General features: G+C 37.1%; 1 protein-coding gene and 1 pseudogene across 2 annotated transcripts; both read right to left on the bottom strand.

Moving 5' to 3' along the window:
* Nucleotides 1-771: 771 nt before the first annotated feature.
* Nucleotides 772-16,274, bottom strand: EMB2726 (elongation factor Ts family protein). 2 transcript variants are annotated; one of them, XM_010251330.3, is made up of 4 exons: nt 16,052-16,274; nt 9,168-11,043; nt 3,820-4,534; nt 772-1,681 (listed from the first exon to the last, which is right to left on the bottom strand). In XM_010251330.3, the coding sequence occupies exons 2-4, from the start codon at nt 10,975-10,977 to the stop codon at nt 1,051-1,053; spliced, it is 3,156 nt and encodes a 1,051-aa protein (XP_010249632.1). In that variant the 5' UTR covers nt 10,978-11,043; nt 16,052-16,274; the 3' UTR covers nt 772-1,050. The 2 variants fall into 2 exon arrangements, with proteins under 2 accessions (XP_010249632.1, XP_010249631.1); XM_010251329.3 differs by having other exon boundaries at nt 9,162-11,043; nt 16,052-16,266.
* Nucleotides 16,275-20,070: 3,796 nt separating this feature from the next.
* Nucleotides 20,071-20,759, bottom strand: LOC104592592 (syntaxin-111 pseudogene; annotated as a pseudogene).
* Between the last annotated feature and the right edge of the window lie 502 nt (nt 20,760-21,261).

The raw sequence follows: 21,261 nt of genomic DNA, 5'->3' as shown, positions 1-21,261 counted from the left end.
TAAGTACACATCCACCATGCATTGGGAACATCTCCCACGAATAATAATTTGTAAGTATGGGAGATGTTCCCAATATATGATAGGATGTGCGCATGAGGTCGGTGTGAGGCACCCTGTGTGAGGAGCAGATCCGGTCTCAGGAGAATGGGCCACCTCCTGTTGTGTAATCATAAAAAGTGCAAGGCAAATTTATACTTTGGATTATAAATACAAATCTTAAATCATAAGGACTGAACCATGGACCTATTTTTACCACCAGTTTTTAGAAAACTGTGAACTGAATCGATCGGTTCAGTTTTTAAACCAGTTTGGTTCATTGGTTTTTTGATATTTATAATAATATATATATAATATGCCAATTGATTCGATTAATTGTCAGTTTTTTATATTGATTAACTGAAACTGAACATATACCTTCAGCTTTTCAAAAATATCAAAACGACCAATTTGGTTAACCATAATTTTCGGTTTTGATTTGATTTTTCAAAATTTTCGGTTTTTGATTATCACTCCTAAAACCAGATACAAATTTTGCACCCAGCCCCAGGTCAGTTTTACATATGTTTGTTACTTGTGCATGTAACTATGATTTGCTCTCCAATCAAAGAGATGGATATTAGAAATGTAGGTGATAAGTTGATAAACATGATATCAAAGTGGCTGAAGTTGAACATGGCCACAAACAAGTACAGTTGTTTTGGCCAAAAAAACAAAAATTCATTCCTCCGCGACTGAACTGTGTCCTCTCTTTACTGCAATGCAAATTGCAAATGGGGAAAACAAATAAATAAATAAATAAAGAAGAGAGATGGCTCTCTTGTTCCATCTCCCTCAAAATGTAGATTTCATAAGTAGCTTTTTGGATGACAAGACAAGAAGAGCATCATTAAAATTACTTCTATCTAAGACCTTAACTCTCTTTTATCGCAACAAAAAGAATGAGATAACCCTCCCAATGTCAATGGCCTCCTCGGTGCTACTGTACTCTTAAGGGTAATCCCTGGAACTGCTCAATAGCTCTGTATGAATTCCCTCCTCGTCCATTCTGCCTTAGGTTTCTGTTTGCACCTCCTCGATTTCCTCCCCGAGGGTAAAGCGTGCAAACCTCCTAACTTTTATGTTCTCCCCAAGGGCGGCAATGGTCTGCTTCACCAAGTCCTTAACTAGTACACTGTCATTCTTGATGAAGGGCTGCTCCAACAGAGCAAGCTCTCCAAGTCTCTTTGCCACCCGGCCCTCAACAATCCTCTCCCTTATGTTCTCAGGTTTCGACTGCAAGTCCTCTCTTTGCATCTCCAGCTCTTTTTCCTTGTTCACCACACTCTCCGGAATATCTTCTACAGAAACAACTTGCACCTGTGGGCAGGCTGCCACCTGCATTGCAAGATCATCAACCAACTCCTTGAATTTTTCACTTCGACCCACAAAATCAGTTTCACAGTTGACTTCAATCAGTACACCAATCCTGGAATCATGGACGTATGATCCAATCCTGCCTTCAGCTGCCAGCCGGCTAGATTTCTTGTCTGCACTAGAAAGTCCCTTCTTTCTCAGATACTCCCGTGCCTTCTCAAGGTTACCTCCGGTTTCTGAAAGAGCTTTCTTGCAATCCATCATGCCTGCCCCTGTTTCTTCTCGTAGTTGCATAACTAGTGCAGCAGAGACTGTTACTGTTGGCGGTCTGCAATAGAATCTCAAAGTCAGACCATGGAGATTATTGATTAAAAAGAAAGCCATGGCTGCTTCATTTATGAGACATTTATCCTTGATATGTATGTAATGGATGCACGGTCTACATATTTTGCACAATGGATGGCTACACCATTTGAAGGGTGCCCAAGGAAATTAATTGTGGACAGAATAGTATAATGAAATGACTAAATGGACCATCCAAAATAATTCAGCAAAAGAGATCCTTTGCGACCTGGGCCTTATGCACATGAACATTCAAGATGTGCACCTCAGATGAAGATTGATAACCTTGGAGATCCATAAAACAGGATTGATTCTAAGTATGGTAATTGGGCATTATTGAAATTCAATATATAGTAAAAGATGATAAGTAGGTCACTTAATGATTATTACTTATATATACTCTTATCATATGACTACAAAACTTCAAGTTCCTAAGGGGAATTCAGGAATTTTATATTAAATTAAATATTGATTTTCTACAAGTAATACTAGTACTAGCAAGAACAAAAGGGAGAATATTTATGGATAAGGTGCTTACTGTATGTTAAAAGATTTGAAATAAATTGAAATCTTCCTACCTTGTGCCAAAGTAGAGTAAATATGGGAAGCATTTATGTTTATTTTATTAAAAAGAAACTTTCTGAGGCTATATTATATATTTATATATTGAACTTTAGTAGTGTTAGATGGTGGTAGCTTTATATCTCTGTGGGTAACATGAACATAGTGAAGTTATGACTGTGTATCCAATAAAAACACACGTGCATGTGTCTGGGAGGAGGGGTGCATGCATTTTTTAGTTATTTTGCTTGTTTTTGTATGCGAAAGGTTAGGTTTGTATCCAATCCACCACTCCCAAGACACCAGATAGCTGGAACCAACATTGGGTAATGGCCTTTTTTGCTTTTTTAGATGTTCAAGGGGTTGGCCAATGAATGACTGAAAAAGTCTAGAGGAGTGCAGGGGACATGTGCAAATAGGACTACATAACAAGAAACAAGTATGACTACTTTGGGAAACCCAAAATACAGATGCTTGGGCATTCTTTTATTAGTTTAAAATGTAAACAATGGAATCAGAGTAAAGATGTGTTTGTTTCATAAAAAAAGATGTTTTTACAAGATACTTAATGTTAGTAAAACATTCTTTCCAACTAAATAATAAAATGCTTTCATTGTTATTGATATAAGAAAAGAATTAATAATGTTAGTGTGCAATATAAATGAACTTACATCAGAATAATGCTGGTCTTCACCAAAAAAAATAATGCTGGTATTTATGAAAAATTATATAAACTGTTTAATGAGTAATAGAATGAGAACGAGTTAAAATACATAATACTAGATTGCATTATTAAATAAGGATATTTTTTGACTGGTCATTATTAAATGGAAAAATCTATGCTGCTGGAAAGACATGATACCAGAAAGGATTTTCCCAACCATGAAGTTTAATGAAAACCCACCTGATTGGTTACTACTTGTATGATGCCAGTTGATTGGTTATAAGTTTTTCGGGTATCATGTCTTTCCGGCATCATAGCTGAACCCTTATTAAATAAGTATATGGTATATGACATGATGCTCATTAAAATAGAACTTGAAAAAGGATCAAAGACATTAACAAAAGATGATAAGCTAAACTTTACCCTTGCTACAAATGTTAACTTATAGAACAATGCACTACTCTAACATAGGCACAGAAGATGTACTTCCATAATGCACAATATTAATTTGGAAGCTCAACAAAGTAAACCTATGAATTCTTTAACAATGCATTAGCATAACTACCATGTATGTATTGCAAAAAATTATCATATGTCTTTCGTTGCTATCATTTTTCCAATTTCTTTTTCCTTTTCAGTGGGATAAGCTGGGAATAGATACATGACAGTGGCACTGAAGGCAATTAAGACAGGGATGGAGGTGTGGGACCATATTGCCATCTAAGTTACCTGGCTGAATAATGCATTCCCATTTGCACTGTTAATATAGTTGGGTTCTTTGCCACTACTTTAGCTTGCTATCTAATAATTTGACTATATTAATTATCAAAGCTAATGAAAAACCAATATATCATCATAGTTACTGCTCAGAGAATAGCCAGGAGGAAGAAAAGGCTTACTTCTGAACAGTTTCTTTGGCTTCATCTGCATCAGGTTGCTCTTTTTCTGGAACTACAGGCAATGATTTAGCAGCAGTTTGGGCAGCCACCTCTGCTGCAAAATCCTGGCTTTTCTTCTCCAAGCCTTCTCCAAGACTATACCTTACAAACCTCTTCACTTTTATATTCTCTCCAATGGTTGCAATTGTCTGCTTTACCCAATCCTTCACTGCCACCTTATCATTCTTTATGTAAGGCTGCTCCAGCAATGCAAGCTCCTCAAGCCTCTTCCTGATACGACCTTCAACAATCTTTGACCTTATCTGCTCTGGTTTTGACAATAGATCTTCCTTCTGCATTTCAATCTCCCTTTCCTTGTTGACAATCTCTTCTGGGATATCATCAGTAACAACGCATTGCACTTGAGGGCAGGCAGCCACTTGCATGGCAAGGTCATCAACCAACTCCTTGAAGATGTCACCCCGAGCAACAAAGTCTGTCTCACAGTTCACCTCAATCAGGACACCAATCCTGCTATCATGAATGTATGAGCCAATCCTGCCTTCAGCTGTGACTCTACTTGCTTTTTTATCTGCACTAGCTAACCCTTTCTTCCTCAGGAATTCCTGAGCTTTAACAATGTCCCCTCCAGTTTCTGCAAGAGCCTTTTTACAATCCATCATGCCTGCTCCTGTTTCTTCCCGGAGCTGCTTTACAAGAGCTGGGGATATGGTTGCTGCAAAGCATGCATGAACTGAAATCAGGAAGTGAAGGATGATATGCATTTTCTTTGGGATTACCGTAACATAAAGATATTTTTATTTCTGAACTGTGATCCTTATTTTGCTTGACTCATTCAATTTGCCCTTCTGTTTTGGTTTTAGTAGTTCAAAACTATAAAGGCCACTGCCCATTGTTTGTCCTAGCTCTCTGGAGTCTTGGGAGAGGTAGACTGGACACAGACCTAACTTTGGCATTTCTACACAGAGTAGCTGTTCTCAGACTCGAACTCACATCCTCGTGCTTGTCAGCCTGAGAATTTAGCATTATACCATGAAATGGTCCCTGGTTTGAATTCAAAACTACCTGAAAAAATGTATTCCTATTGAATGTCTTTTTGCCTAGACAAGATCAGATAAAGAAGGGGCAAGCATAGTGTCAAATCAGAGTAAAAGCAATATATATATATATATATATAGATAGATAGATAGATAGATAGATAGATAGATAGATAGATAGATAGATAGATAGATAGATAGATAGATAGATAGATAGATAGATAGATAGATAGATAGATAGATATTGTTGTCCTAGAAACAGAAGAAAAGAAAAGAAAGGATGAAAGAAGAAAATCAATATGTGTTTATCAGACAAAGTTTTCAGTTCTTCCATGTTTATTAGTTCAAGTTTTAAAGTCTTCAAGGGTTCAAGACAGTATACATCTTGATTGAACCCTAGAAAATAAGAAAAATAATAAAGAGAATGTAGTATTTAACTCAAACTAAATAATTTAGTTAAATAATGTCTTATTATTATTATTATTATTATTATTATTATTATTATCTCATAAAGTAAGAATATAAAAGCACCCAAGAGCACTGTGTAAAAATATTTTGACAATTGGGGCGGCCTTCCATGAGAACCTTATTGCCTAAGCATCACTCTACATGTTAAGCTACCTTGGTATTATTTGATTGTCATAGTTAGACAGTATATCCTCGAGGTAGTCTCTATTTTTTTTATATGATAATGGGTTGTTCTTATATCATTTGGTGTACCAATACAAACATGCCTTCACTAGGTTATTTGGTTTTGCATTTGATTGATAGCAGCATGTTTTTGTTTTATTCGATGTCGGTCGCAAGAATTGGTGTGACTATGTGAACTCAAGAAAACCAAATCACCTAGGCATGCACTCATTTGGTGATTTGGTTTATCCTTTGACTTATAGTATGTTTGGGTATTTTTAAAGGCCACAAGAAAGTATTATAATTAAAGTGAACTTATCACCTCCACTTGGTAGGCTACCTTTGTATTTTTTGATATTCCTACTAAGGTAGTCAATCCCAGAGGTAGTCTCTGTTTTATTATATGATAGCAGGTAGTTCATGTATCACTTGGGGTAGCAACAACAAGCATGCACTCCTGGGTAATTTCATCTTTCATTTGATTGATATAATGTCTATGTTTTATCGAAGGGTTGCAAAAAAGTGTTGTAACCATGTGGACAAATTGAAACCAAATCACCTAGGCATACACTGAAAGGTGATTTGATTTAAAATTTGATTATTAGCATGTTTTTGACTTGTTACATGGTTACAAGAAAGTGTTGTAACCACATGAACTCATCAAAATCAAATCACCTAGACATGCACTCACTGGGTGATTTGGCTTTTCTTTTGATTGATAGCATGTTAGTACTGTGACCATGTGAACACATCACAACACATGTTAGGCTACCATGGCATTTCTTAATTGTCATAGTAGGGTAGTAGACCTTAGAGGTAGTCTCTTATTTTTTTTCCATATGTTGGTTGTTTTTGTACCATTTGAGGTAACAAAAAAGCGTGCACTCACGAAGTGATTTGATTTTTCATTTAATTATTAGCATTTTTATGTTTTATTGTAGGGTTGCAAAAAGTGTTGTGACCATGTTAACTCATCAAGAGCAAATCACCCAAGCATGCACTCACTAAGCAATTTGGTTTTTCATTTGATTTATAGCATGCCTGTGTTTTATTGGAGGGTTGCATGAAAGTGTTTGGGTTGTTTGAACTTTGAACTAACCGCTCAACATGTTAGGCTACCTCGATATTTCTAAATTGTCATAGTAAGGTAGTAGACGCCAAAGACAATCTCTATTTTTTCATATGTTAGTGGATTGTTAGTGTGTCATTTGGGGTAGCACCAACATTATGTACTAACTGGATAATTTGGTTTTTTGTTTGATTAACAACATATCTGTGACTAGTAAACACATTGAACCAAATCACCCAAGAAAGCATTCACTGGGTGATTTGGTTGATAGCATGGTGCATTTTATTGGAGGATCCAAAAAAGTGTTAGGACCATGTGAACTCATTGCTCCACATATCTTTGTATTTCTTGATAATCAAATGTAGTGGACCCTAGAGGAATGGTTTTTAAGGCATCGAGATAAATCTAGGTGATGTTTGATGTTTTTTTTTTTTTGAATAAAACCCATCTTTCACTATAAATTGTCACCTAGGTGATGGGTTTTTTGAATAAAAACAATAAATCCTAGGGAAATTCCATAGGTTCCATAGCAAGCGGCAACCATCTTTTGCTATTAATCGTCTATAATCTTCATAAAAAATGTACAAGCTTCATTTGCAACATAGAAAATCAACAGATTCATGACAAAAATGGATGAAAAAGAAATTTCAGAAAATGGAAGAGCTGTTTCTTTCCTAGGAAAAGAAGAAAACAAAAGAATGTGTGAAAATAATCATTATGTTTTGATTGGGAAAATTTCGAGTTGAGGGTTCAAGGCAGTATACATGTTGAATAATTTAGTTTACTAATGTCTATTTCATTACTATAATATCAAAAAGTTAAGAATAGAAAAGTATCCTAAAGCACCGTGTAAAACATGCCTTGGCAATTAAGCAAGGCAACCCTCCATGAGTGCCTTATTGTCTAGGCATTGCCTTGAAAACTATGATCAATCTCTACTAGATTACAATTCAATAATCAAGTCCCTCAATAGTACAAGGACTGAATGCACACATATTATCATTGATCATTAATATGAAAATTATTTAATGAAGTTGCCGTTTCCAATAAAAAAAATCATTAATATGAAAATTACTGGCATTGAATCCACAAAGTAAATTAAAAGTATTCCTTGATAAAAATTTGGACTACAAAAATAAACCAAGAGACATAGAGAATATATTAAATAACTAGGCATTCATCATGTATCCAGGAAAATGAAAAATCAAATCTTTATTATATAATCATTTATTTTAGGTTTGTTATGTATTACTTCCTAGAAATTAATTATATATTTCATTAATACAATACAATACCTTTTTCTCAAAAATAATTATATATTTCAATTGTCACAATTTAACTCATGTGACTATTATCTAATGATGGTCCTATTATCTGGGGTCTTAGGAGGGGTAGACTGGATATGGACCTAACCTTTGGCATTAAAGTGGTCATTCACAGACTTGAGCCCACATTCTCATGCATGTCAGCCCAATATTTTACCATTGCACCAACCACAAATCAATGACCCCTTTTCACCTGTGATGAATTTAAAAAGGTTACTATGGATGATCTTCTGAGGGAGGTCAGAAGATAGGTAGGAAATTATAAACTTTGATAAGTCCAGTCTAGGTAAACTAGAGGATTCTGGCATATGGGGAGTCAACAGAGATGAAAAGAGGGGGAATCCTTAGTTTCTCCGGGTGGACTGGCATCAGAAACTCTCTAAAAGAAAAACCGTTGGCATTAGTCTAGGGTTTAAAACTTGCTTTATCCATTGGGTGAACAGATATACTTGTTTGTTTTTTTTTTTTTTTGATAATTGGTGAACACATATACTTGTTGAAGGGGAATGTCAAGTTGCTAAATTGGCTAGAGGCTGGGGATATTGCTCCTTGGATACTTAGATTTCTAGTTACAAAATCTAGTGCTCTGGTTGCCAACCTGAATGCCCCATTTAGGTAGATTCGTAGATCAGGCAATAGATTAGCTGACCTCCTAGCTAAATCAGGAGTTACAAGTGCAAATATTGTATGGGGAACACCTAGGCCAGGATGGGGATTGTGAAATCTTTCTATTTGCTAAATCTTGTTTTTCCCTTTTTTTTGATAAATTGCTAAATCTTGTTTTTCTTTCAGTAACAAAATTTCTTTTACTGTTACTATAGAAAAACTTATTTCTACATTCTTCTCTATTCACAGTAATATCTTCCATTAAAGAATGGGATGCCAAAACTTTGTTGAGTACTTGAAGCTATGCACCTTTTTCCCATTCCCTTGTGCTTCTAGCACAGAAAACTTGTACCAAGTCAAAAAACATTAATGTTTTTTTGGGTCTTAGTTTCACTTTCACATGGCCAACTCATCTCAGTCAACTTGGATATACTTGTTTCTAGTTATATAAATAATTGAATACTCATATAATAATCTCACAAAATTATTATACATAGTTGTAATCTTGTAGATGTTGTGTTCAGGATCCAACTTTGCCATGTCTGATTATTTATTCATGTCAAAGCTGTATCTTTTGCATTTAGACAAACGTAAAAGTAGTAAATCACAAGAGAGGAAAAATGAAAAGAAAGAAAGGAATCATAAACAAATTAGTGGAGAAAAAAAGTTTATAACCTTTACTTGAGGTTTCCTTGGAAGGAGGAATTTCAGCTTGTCCACTTGAGGTTGTGACACTACCATTCTTATCAGGAGGAGTAGGTGGTACATTATCATCTTCACTTGGTTCTGCTGGGGTCTCATTCTCTTCTGCAATTGATGTTTGTGCCTGCACTTTATCCTCTACAATAGTTTCATCAGCTTGAGTCTCTACAACTCCGCTGGCCACATTTTCTACAGAAGAGATCTGACCAGCAGTCACTTCTCCAGCTGTGTCTGATTTATTATCTTCTTTCTCACTATCTGCCACAGAGGCCTCTTCTGATAGCAAACTTGCTTCAGTAGATGAAGTTTCAGGAGTTTGCTCTTCCCTTATGGTTTCATCTGCAGTATCAGCAACCTGTGACAAATTAGAGGACATGTTCTCTGTGTCTACAGTTGTGGCAGCTGCTTCCACTTCCTCCTCTAAAGTAGTTTTCTCTTCAACTGCTTGATCCACTATATCCTCTTTTTCATCTCCTTCTTCTGAAGAAGTTTTGTCCTCTTCAATCACTTTATTCTCTACAGAAGGAACATCAACCTGGTCCCCATCATTGCTTGTTGGCCTGTCCTGCACTTCAGGAACGTCAGACTTATCTTCAGCTTCGTAGACCCTCTTTTCTGTCCCTTCCAAAGTATCTGGTACTACTGAAGTATTAACTGATTGTTGAACTTTCTCTCTCTCATCCAAAAATGCAGCAATGTCCTTGTTTTTACGGAAAGCCAAAACAAAGGGGTTGGTTGCAGTATGCACAACCCCCTGGCTGAGTTTTGAGTTCAACTCATCAGCACCCTCTTCTTTCTTCATTGTCAAGGTGACCTGTCCTTTTGTAATACGTAATACTCGGACACTAACTTCTTGACCTACCTGCAGTGAAGAGCCACCCATAATGTTTCCAAACCCTTCATCAGCTTCCTCTGCTGTGGGAAGGAATCCTTCCTCCCCTTCAGGAAGAGATATAAAAGCACCTGCTCTGGTTAAGTTCTTTACGGTTCCTTCCAGGTCTTGCCCCTTGACAAACTTTGAGGTCTTTTGCACCCCATCACGCTTGGACTTTGTAGCGCTCCTTCTTGGAGGTTTTTGCTTATCACCACCTGCAGGAACATCTTTCCATTGCTGAAGCTTATCGATGTCATCACTGTCTCTCATAGTTAGAGAAATCCGTCCAGTTTCGATATTCGCTTCCACTAATCTCACCTTCACCTCTTGTCCAACAGAGACAAACTTTGCTACATCTTTAACAAAGGAATCACTCAACCTAGAAACATGTACCAGGCCATCTGTAAATGCTCCAAAATCAACAAAAGCACCAAATGGCTGGATTGACCGTACTTTCCCTGTAAAAGTCGCACCAGGGACCAGATCCTCATTTTTCACGGGTGGCATCTCACTCTTCCTGGATGATCTTGTTCTTTTTGATTGAGCATCTGGTGTAGCAGTTGTGGTTGGTGAAGGTGCTTCACTAGCTTCAACGGTACTGGATGGAACATCAGATGTTCCATCAGCATCTTCCGCTGCAATGGAAGAATCTGGCTCCTCTATAGCTACTTCAGTCCCTGCAGCTGCTAAGATGTGGCATCTTGATCCATGTGGTGCAGAAAAACCATGTCTGAATTTTGGAAATAAGCTTACTTGTCTTGACAGAGGTAAGAAAAGCTTATGTGAGAATGATGTTTGTTCTGAGGATTTTCTCAAGAAATTGAATCTTGTTATACGATTATTTTTCCTTGAGATAAAGGGAGTTGCAGGAATAAGTGCAACACTGCTAATTGAACAAGGAATTACAAATGTCATGTTGGCTGCAGTTGCACCAGCTGAGTTCTAGTATGCAACTACAATAAGTTCATTTGATTTCTTAACCTGCATAGAACATGGAGAGATGAGTCAACAAAAGTGGTGTAAGCCTCCCTTGACATTAAAAGTATAGGTGTTGTTTGTTGATAGCCATTGCTTTGAAAAAAAAAATTAACAAAAAAAGAAAGTGTCCTATTTCAGAGCAACTCTGATATATGATCACATTAACAACACAAGGTTTAGAACCAATGACAAGATACACCAGGCTATCAACAGACACTATATTTTACTCCACAATTTGGCTCCATTTCCATCAAACTATTTTTTTATCAGCATCAAACTCACAAGCTTGCATTGAGGAAAAGCTAATTCTAGTGGCATTATATTGCTTTTTTATGTAGTTCCATGTATTTAAAGCACTTTTTATTAACATGGGGCATTGATTCAACAGTTAACTAATGTTGATATATGTGAACAAGCATATAGGAAGAGAATAAAAGAACATGCCACAAACATATGGAAAGTGAATAAAAATAAAGAAAATGTACCTACTTAATACTCTTACTAAGTCACTGACTTAGATTCACTCTTGCAACCTTCTTCCACTCATTTATTCAGTATTCTCAATAGGTTGATTGATCAGAAAAGGAAAGAGAACTTCTTTGATATGATAAGATAGCAGTGTCCTCTAGAGTACAAAGCAAGAATACATCCCACGATAAACACTTAATAGCATCTTTTATCATCATATCACTTTTGAGGATCATGTCAAAATGATTGTATTAATAACTTAACCAATAGGGTTCCAAGAGATTTGCATTCTAACAAGGCACAACTTCTTCTTGTGACTTGTGAAAGGGCATGGAAGTGTGTGAGATAAATAGGAGATCAAATTAACTACACTTTAATTTTTTTAATTGCCACAAGATAGAAAAGTGATTAGGCATTGTTTTATTTATTCTCAAAAAAATTGAAATATGTCCATGTGAACTGGGAAAGGATGCATTTTGGGTCAAAATGGAGGAATTGGATGAAAGTTTGCATTACAACTCCTAGTGTTTCAATCTTAATCAATGGATCAGCAAAAGAACAATTTAAACTCTCAAGAGGGTTAAGACAAGGTGACCCTTTATCGCCTTTACTGTTCCTCTTGGTAATGGAAGGCTTGAGCCGGATGGTGGAAAGAGTGTCATCTTCAGGCTGTCTAGAAGGCTTTGAAGTCAGCAACAATGGACTGAAGGTGCCTCTTCTGCAATTCGCAGATGACACTCTACTCCTTTGTGATGCCAAGGCGGATCAGGTTAGTATTCTGAAGCACTTATTATTCTGGTTTGAGGTGGTGTCGGGGTTGAAGGTCAACCTTTCCAAAAGCAAAATGATGGCAGTAGGTGAGGTGCCAAATATTCAGGAACTGGCTGATGTGTTAGGATGTAAAGTGGTAAGACTTCCTTCTAAATATCTGGGACTCCCTCTGGGGGCTAAGTGCATCTCCAAATCTCTGTGGGATCCAGCCCTTGAAAGATCAGATTCGAAACTGGCTTCATGGAAGGCTTGTTACCTGTCAAAACTCAAAAGGAGGTAAGATGACCTTAATCAAAAGTGTCTTGGCTAGCCTACCTGCCTATTTCTTATCCAACCAGTGCCCTCGAGTGTGGCTGACAAAATCAAGGAAAAAATGAGGAACTTCCTTTGGGCTGGCTGGAATGATTCAAAAAAGTACCACCTTGTCAATTGGGAGCAGGTGTGCAAACCTTTGAGACAAGGAGGCCTAGGAATAAGGAAGGTTAAACTGTTCAATGCTGCTTTGTTGGGAAGATGGTTCTGGAGATTTTCTGCCGAACCAGATAGTTTGTGGAGAAAGGTTATTGAGGAAAAATATGGTTTGAGAAGCAATTGGTGGGATGCTTTGGATCCTAACCAGTCTTACAGATGTGCAATGTGGAAGGGTATCTGCAAAGCTTATGATCAGTTTTCTAAAGGCCTAAAATTCAAGTTTTTGTTGAACCCTTGGTGTGAGGATAATTCTCTAAAAGGTGATTTCTCGGCTCTATTTTCACTGGCTGCAGATAAATCAGCATTAATAACTGACTCTTATGTGGTGGAAAATAATGTGGTCACTTGGTCACCAGCCTTTAGGAGAGACTTCAACAACTGGGAGTTGGATATGGTAGCACATTTGCTCGAAGTCCTTCAAAATCAGCAGCTGAATCTGCAAACCCAAGATACAAGATGCTGGAAGTGGACAACGTCTGGGAAATTCTCTGTTAAATCCTTCTATGTGGGACTTGCAGGAGAAGCAAGGGATGTGTTTCCCAGTAAATCCATTTGGAGAATAGTGGCCCCTTCTAAAGTAAAATTTTTCCTCTGGGTAGCTGTGTTGGACAAATGTTTGACAAAGACCATGCTAGTGAAGAAGGGCTTCAATGCCCCTGATCTGTTGTGTGTTTTCTGTAACAGAGAGCTGGAGACATCCAGTCACTTGTTCTTGCACTGCAATTCCAGTGCTTCATAGGGGTGGCAACGAGCCGAGCTTTTCACAAGCTGCTCGAGCTCAGCTCGTGAAAAGCTCAGCTCGGCTTCAGCCGAGCTCGAGCCCAATTCAGTGGCTCGATTATTAAACGAGCCGAGCTCGAGCCTACTAGAGCTCGGCTCGTGGGGCTCGCGAGCGGGCTCGAATATATATATATATATATAAAGTAAAAATATTATAATTATTAATTATTATAATTCTTAATTTTTTAAATATAAAATAAATATATATATATATAATTTTTATTTTTATAAAATAACTTTTCTAAATATTTTTATAATAAAATATTTATAAAATATATTTTTATAAAATATAAAACAAGTCGAGCCGAGCCGAGCTCAAGCTTATGAACTCTTGACTCGAGCTGAGCTCGAGCTCAAGGTTCTGGCTCGAACCGAGCTCAAGCCTTGTAGAATAGTCTCAAGCCGAGCTCAAGCCTGGTACTATCCGGCTCGGCTCGGCTCGAATCCACCCCTAGTGCTTCAATATGGAACTATTTCCTTGCTACTCAAAATCTTAGTTGGTGTGCTCCGGGGTCAGTGAAGGACCTACTAAAAGGATGGCAGGTCTAGGGTATGTCAAGGAAAGGGAAGCTGTGTTGGTCATCTATCCTGGCTGCAATCTTATGGACCATCTGGCTGGAAAGAAATAGCAGAATTTTTTAGCAGAAACTAGGTTCAGAAGCAGTGGTGATTAATGCTGCAGTAGGGTTCTTAATGTATTTAGAAATGATACTTTTTCTTCTTCCTTTTTGAGGGTGGATTTTTTTGGGGGTCCATAGTGGGTAGTCTTGTACAGTTTCTCGTTGTACAAAGGACCTTGATCAGGTTTTATTTCAATATACTATACCTTGCCTTTTTCAAAAAAGAAAATTGAAATATGTCATAGGCCTTGGTAGAAAATAAATTCTATTCAATAATTATGCATTTATCTGAGTGAAATAGAATAAAAGTAAAATAAAAAGAATAAGAAAACATGGGAAGAAAAGTGTATATCGGCAAATCTTAGTGCCCCATTCTGGTCCTTAGCTACAGCCTGACCATGAAAGGACAAGGGAAGTCACATGCTTCAAGCACAAAGTCATAAGAGTGCAGATAAAAAAAAGCAATTATAGTAAAAACTCCTGGTGATAAGTTACAATCGGCCAAGCAAGGGTTTAAACTTGCCAACCAAGCAGATCTTAAGAACTTGGAGATAGAAAGGGACTCAAATATAGTGATATCTTGGACCAATTCAAGCGGTAATGTTCCTTGGGTCTATAGACATCTGTTAAGGGAGATAGTAAGCATAGCAAGGAAACTTAATGCCTTGTTCACATGGATCAGGAGAACTGCAAATGGAATGGCTGATTCTCTGGCCAAACAGGGAGTTCAAAGGCAACAGCTTTTTTGGGCTTTATCGTAACAATTTCTGGTGCAATGTCTGCTTTATAATTGCTGTAATTCTCTTAATTGAATAAAATTCTCATTTTGCTGATAAAGAAAAAAGGTGCAATCAACCAGACACATATGGCCCTAATTTTGACAGTTCTAGACTTTCACAGTTCCTTAAAACAGAACTTAACCCCTTTTTCCCATTTTATTTCATCCTTGTTTTTGCTTCTTCAGGCCAGACTTTTTCTACAGTAACCTGTTGTGACAATGTCAGCACTTCATACCCTATATTAAACTTAGCAGGGAGATTCTATTTTTCCTTAAATCCTTATAAAACTTTACCTTCAATTCCAGATATCAATTATTTTCTACATGTAGACCATCAATACTGTCCTAAGAGACTAGAATTCAAAGAAAAATTTTGAGTTGGTTAATGGTGACTTGAACTGTTCAAATATGTTTTAATAGTACATTTAATGGTCCTGCTTTCAGGACAACTAGTTCAACCAACTGATGTAATCTGGATTCTAATAATTGCTACAAGGAAAGAGAAATTCCAGTATTAAGGTTTCCCTTTGAAAATTTTTCAGGATAGCAATTAGGAATTATATCACAAATACAAATATATATACACGAGTAAACCACAAGCAAATGCTTTCAACAACAAATACAAGATTAACTAAGACATAGACGAAAGAGGGAAGGATGTTTGCTTGTCCAGTAGTACTAGTACAGACCTATAAACATACCTATGTAGGTGCATACTTATACATGTATATACACATTTTTAGTTAAGACCACATTCATGCATGCAGAACTTGCGTTCTTCTACACAGACTGTACCTTGTTTTCTAGTTAGCAAAATGAGAGGGTGGCATGAGGAAATTAAATGCAATTCATCAAAGCTGTAGTGACAAACTAACACAAACGCATAAAGAGCCATAGATAATAGTTAACACTGGTGGAATATCACATAATCATTGCGCCCACACAAGATAATGGATAAAAACGCAAATAAATCAGAGAATTTCACAAATTTCGGACAAGCCCTTGACCGTAAACCATAATAGAATAAAACCCTTCAACGCCATTGATTAATATAACGACTCAAAACCCTAAAAAATTAAAATAGAAACTCAATATGAAAGAATAGAAAAAATAGCAGACTTACCTTCAAAAGATAACGTCGCCTGAGGATTGAAGACGTTGGTTCGGGCTAAAGTCTCTGAAGATGAGAGGAAAGAAGCATCTCAGAGAAATAAGGGGGGAAATCAACAAGAGTTGAGTGAGGTGAGTATAGTATCTAGTTAAGAGAGTGAAGCGAAGGAGCGGCTCTGGCCCTCTGGACGCTTTGGAAGATAAGAAGGGAAGGGACAAGGGAGAGGTAAGAAAGGCGCGAGACGAACTTGTGGCAGTTATTATCCACTTATCCATACTCTTTCTCCTGAATTACTTTCTTACCCCTTTCATCCTTAACGTTCACAGGATCGTCGCTCGTGATGGCGTTGTCTCTGCAGGGACCCACTTAGAACCGACGGCGAGGACCAGGTAGTTGATGGAACTTATATCACATCCATACTAGGCTATCGTGTATGGAATCGCGTGTCATGCTTATGAGGTTCCTGGTAAACCGGTTTGATAGGTGAGCTATACGTGGCTCGTTCTCCTCCCTGTCGATTCTGGACCAAGGCCCTGTTTGAGGACATTTAATCGAAGTACTTCTTCTTTTAATAAGTACTTCTTTTAAGACATGGGACCACACATTAGGTGGTTTTTAAGTATTTATGGGTGTTTGGTAAAAAAGTAGGGAAGAAATAATTTTTTTAAATAAGTATTTCTTTGAAAAAGTGACTTTAAGTTGGTTTTTTTTAGTACTCCAAAAAAATGGGACAAACTAGTCCCTGATAATTTTTTATAATGTCTAAAATATCCCTGCAAGGGTTATACCTCCTCCTTTTCCATTCATTCGAACCTCAAACCTAGGTAGCGGCGCACCAATTGTAGCCTTGCAGGTCCATCGATGACAATCGACAGGCCTGTCGTTTGGCCTTTCTCTTCTATGTTTTGAAGTTTTTTTCTCATTCTAATCGTTTTTTTTTCTAACTTGAACTCCCAGTTCTTTGTAGATCTACACTTGTGAACTCTCCTGTTCGAACGACAACATATTCACCATCCAGCCACCACCGGTGACAAGAGGTTAGTAGATCTACACTTGTGAACTCCCTGTTCTTTGTAGATTTACATGTGGAATCTGTAGTTTCTTCCTGTTTTTTTTTTCATTTGTAAGGCCAACAGAAAATGGGTATTTATTATTTGTATAAGCTGACTGTTTGACGAACTCAACAGAGATCGACCTCTATTTTTTTTCCTGTTTTTTTTTTCATTCGTGAGGCCAACAGCAAATGGGTATTTATTTATTTGTATAAGCTTGACTGGTTGAAGAACCAATTGCTCATTTGCTCTAAAAAAATTAGGTTAGGTGTAGCTATTATTGACGCCTATTCAGTTCAGCTGTCGTAACAAAATCCTCATGGCTTGTTAGTGGATTCTCGTTTCTTGGTACTTGTGTGAAGTGGGTGTCTAGCTGTCTGGGTGTATGTAGGGAGAGCATTATTGGTTCAAGTGTCTTGAAGGGTTTAGAGGGGATGCCCATATCTTGGACTCTTTGAGCTGGGGGAGTCTAATCAGTTACAATTTTTTCTTTCTTGCTCAGTTGCTCTCTTTATTCTTTTCATGTTTTCCTTTTTTATTGTTCTTGGTATCTATATACGTTGTTTTATGTCATGGCATGTGGATATTTTTTCCCTTTTTTCTCCCTTTCTCTTCTCCTTTCTTCATCTTTTTCTGTATATGAATAGTTTGTCATTAGTTATGATTGGTTCTTCTTCTTCAACACAAATTTCATATATAGCTCAGTAGCAACTACACAAATTTCCTAACCACAAAGCTAGAAAGCCTATAATATATGTGCATTGATCAAAAAAATATATGTATATCATGTGAAACCATGCCAACAATTTGATAATCTTAAAGAAAATAATTTATGAAGTGGGGTCCACGTGGGCTCTCAATTAAAATGTATAGTATAACATGTGAAAAGCATTGTATATATGCATGAGTGAAGTGAGGCTAAAATTGTCATTTGTGTCAATATGAACACTTATAGGGAAAGGTAACTTACCAAACATTACCACCCCAATAAGTGCTTAAAAACATAATAAGTGATTTGAAAAGTGGGTTACCAGACATCTTTAAGGGTTGTTAAAAGAAGTACTTCTTTTAACAAGGACGTAATCATAAAACAGGGCCCAAGTCCCAATGACAAGTAAGCCTTGCCATGAAATCACCAACCAAAAAATGATCAGCTAAGAAAATTAAATATTCTCTTTTTCATCCATTTTTTGTTACATTAGGCTGTGTTTGGTTTGAAAAAAAGAAAGACATAGAAACTTGTACAAGTGTTCTAAGCATTCGGCTCGCAATCGGATTGAATGTTAGCCCAAAAGGAATCAAGCCATATGACAATAATAGTAGTAAAAAAATGCTGCCACATTAGTGTTATCTAGGCATTCATGTTTATTGCACATGAAACTATTGTTTGGTTCCACCGTTTATCAAATAAACACCGAAAAGCTGAAATGCTTTGATTTTTGTGCATGTAGTATTTGGATAAATGTCAAATTCTCATTTTCCCAATGCTCCAACATTTTCTTGTAATGAAATGCTTATGTGGCATACTTTTATGGGGTGTTAATCTGAGGTGGAAAGTAAAAAAAAAAAATGTTTAGAGTAATGCCCAACCAAACAACAAAAGCAAGAACCGTTTAAAGCAAAGTTGTGTAAATAAACATTTAAAACAATAAATGGCCCACTACAAACACCTGCAGAACCAAACATATACAAAATCGATGATTACATGTTCATCACCAGGGGTGTTTAAAAGAATAGTCTTTGTCCTTTGACCATCACTTGCAAATAATACTTAAGAACATTTTCTCAACTTTCTGTTTCTCTCTTATTTTTATCAAACCAAATATAGTTATAAAGGTTCATGTTTGGCATCAATGCTGATTCTTCTTTATCAATTTTCCAAAAAAAAATTGGTGATTTTTCAAAAATTGGTAAAATTTGTTGTTTGGTATAATTTCTACCACGTGAGCTGATTTTTGAGAAATCAGCTTTGAATTTGTTTTGCATTGATTTTCAAATGGCCAATTATTTTTGCAAAATTACTATTCAATATTATGTTGATGCCCATGTCATCCTCAAAAAAAAATCGAAATCAACTGGAAATTGGAAAATCATAAAAAAATGATGATCCCTGAAAAAGTGTCAATTTCAACAATCGATTTCTCAAAAATCACTAAAACCAACCAACCAAACAAACAAAAATTTTAGCACCAGTTCCTTTATGGCTGATGCGGCTCTGGCATGGCAGTGATTTTTGAGAAATTGACACTGAAGCCAAACATCCCCAAGGTCCCAAATTGAATATCTATCTTATCATTTCCTTGCAAAACTTGATTAGTTGTAGGGGGATGTTGTAGTGAAACCTAACCAACCAAACTCCACCTTCAACCTGAGATTCTACATGTTGCATATCATAATTTACATAATTAAACATCACGTTTTATTAATATTTTACAAAGTCGAGATGTTTAATGACTTTCCTTCAACTCTTTCTTTCTCTTATTTTCTATCAAACCATAGACAGCCTTACTATATACTGACCCAATCAAAATTCCTTTAGGGCTGGGCTTGGGCCTAAATAACCCCTTAAAATTTCTGGATTAAGTTGGATCCCCACCTTGTAGCTTTATCCCGCCCAGCCTATATTAAACCTATTAGTCAGGTCTGTGCGACTGTGCCCAGTCTCTCTTTGGTTTTGTGTGTTCTGACTTGTGAAGCATTTTTAATTTTGTGCCACGTTGGATTTGGCATCTTTATTAACCTCGTAAAGCCTTAAAGGTAATTAGACTTATAAGTCTCATTATAGTCTTAATTAATTTGTTCAGTCCACGCATGATCTCATCTATTAGTGTATTAATAATAAGGGTAAAATACAAAAACCTCTCCTGAAGTTTCTTACAATCATAAAAATTTTCCCTATAGTTTTATTTTAGCAAAAACTTCCCCTGGATTTTTAAAGAATTCAACAAAAATCTTACCCTGAAGTGTCATTCAATTAATTTATAAAGTACCATATTTGCCCTCAATCTCCTTCACCGCGCCATGCCTGTCTTGTATCTCCAACACTGTCTCAAGAACCTTCCCCTCCCGTGCTCCTGCACCGCCCTCTGCAGTAGCTCCTCCCCTCCCGTTCCTGCCCCACTTGATATAATCTTCTCTATCACCTCTTCCTCTAGGTACTCCCCTGTTACCATGAAATACCACGACCCACCGTCTCTTTATACTCCACCATCATCTGCTGCCTCAACTCCTAGAAGTCCATCAGCTCCTTTAGCTTCTTCTGCAGCCCGATGGTGACCGAAGTTCTTGTGCGGTCCACCGGCGTCCCTTCTCTGTATCCAGAGAGCCTCCTATTGGCAGCATTGGCACAGTCCATATCCTCGAGTTGAGACTTTATGCTTCTCACCTTTTAAGCACGGTGACGATATCGACATTGGTCTATGTGTGCAAGGATTTCAGGGCCTCCGGCTTGTGGAGGCACTTGCTCTCTTCGTTGGCTTGTTGTAGTCAGCCAAGGATGTCTCTGGTGAAACTAATCTCTTTCACCATCTCGGCCTCCTATGGTTTATTTGATTTTGCGTCGCCGTCACTACCATCTCCGGGTCGACGTTGCTAGCTTCCAGATCTTTCATGGCTTCTTTCTTCAAATCCACATAGCTGATGAAGGGTTTTGTTATCAAACCGTTCATCTTGCTCTGTTTTCTCTATCTCAGTTGAAACTTGGAACCACAGGACTTTGGAAGAGAGAACGCTTCAGCTACAAGAGTAGATTATGGCTATATGAGATGTTTTTTCGATTTAAAGGACCCAATTTTGGAAATAATTTCCTTCATAGAAGTGAAATCTATATACAAATGACTTATAGTGCATTTATACAAAAAAATGATTTGGAAACCTATATATGGAAAATTCAGGGGCTGAAATATATACAACACACTGTGTGCTTTATGATTTGGAAACCTGTGTACAAAAAACTCATGAGAATGAGCCCTCATTCCCTTTACCTTCCTTGACTGGTAATGGTGGATGGTTGGCTATAGGAACCTCATACGGATGATCAATATCATCCTGTTCCCCACCATAAGTATCTTGCATCACCTTGGAGCTGTCAATGCCAGGCAACCAGGCCAATGAATGGTGAACATTAATTAATTATATGCTGAAAACAACATTCCATTAGCACAAACAGCT

Source organism: Nelumbo nucifera, chromosome 8, assembly GCF_055504915.1.
Source record: "Nelumbo nucifera cultivar China Antique chromosome 8, China Antique-T2T, whole genome shotgun sequence".
Taxonomy (NCBI): domain Eukaryota; kingdom Viridiplantae; phylum Streptophyta; class Magnoliopsida; order Proteales; family Nelumbonaceae; genus Nelumbo; species Nelumbo nucifera.
The sequence above is the reverse complement of the archived record's forward strand: the minus strand, read 5'-3'. Positions and strand labels throughout refer to the sequence as shown.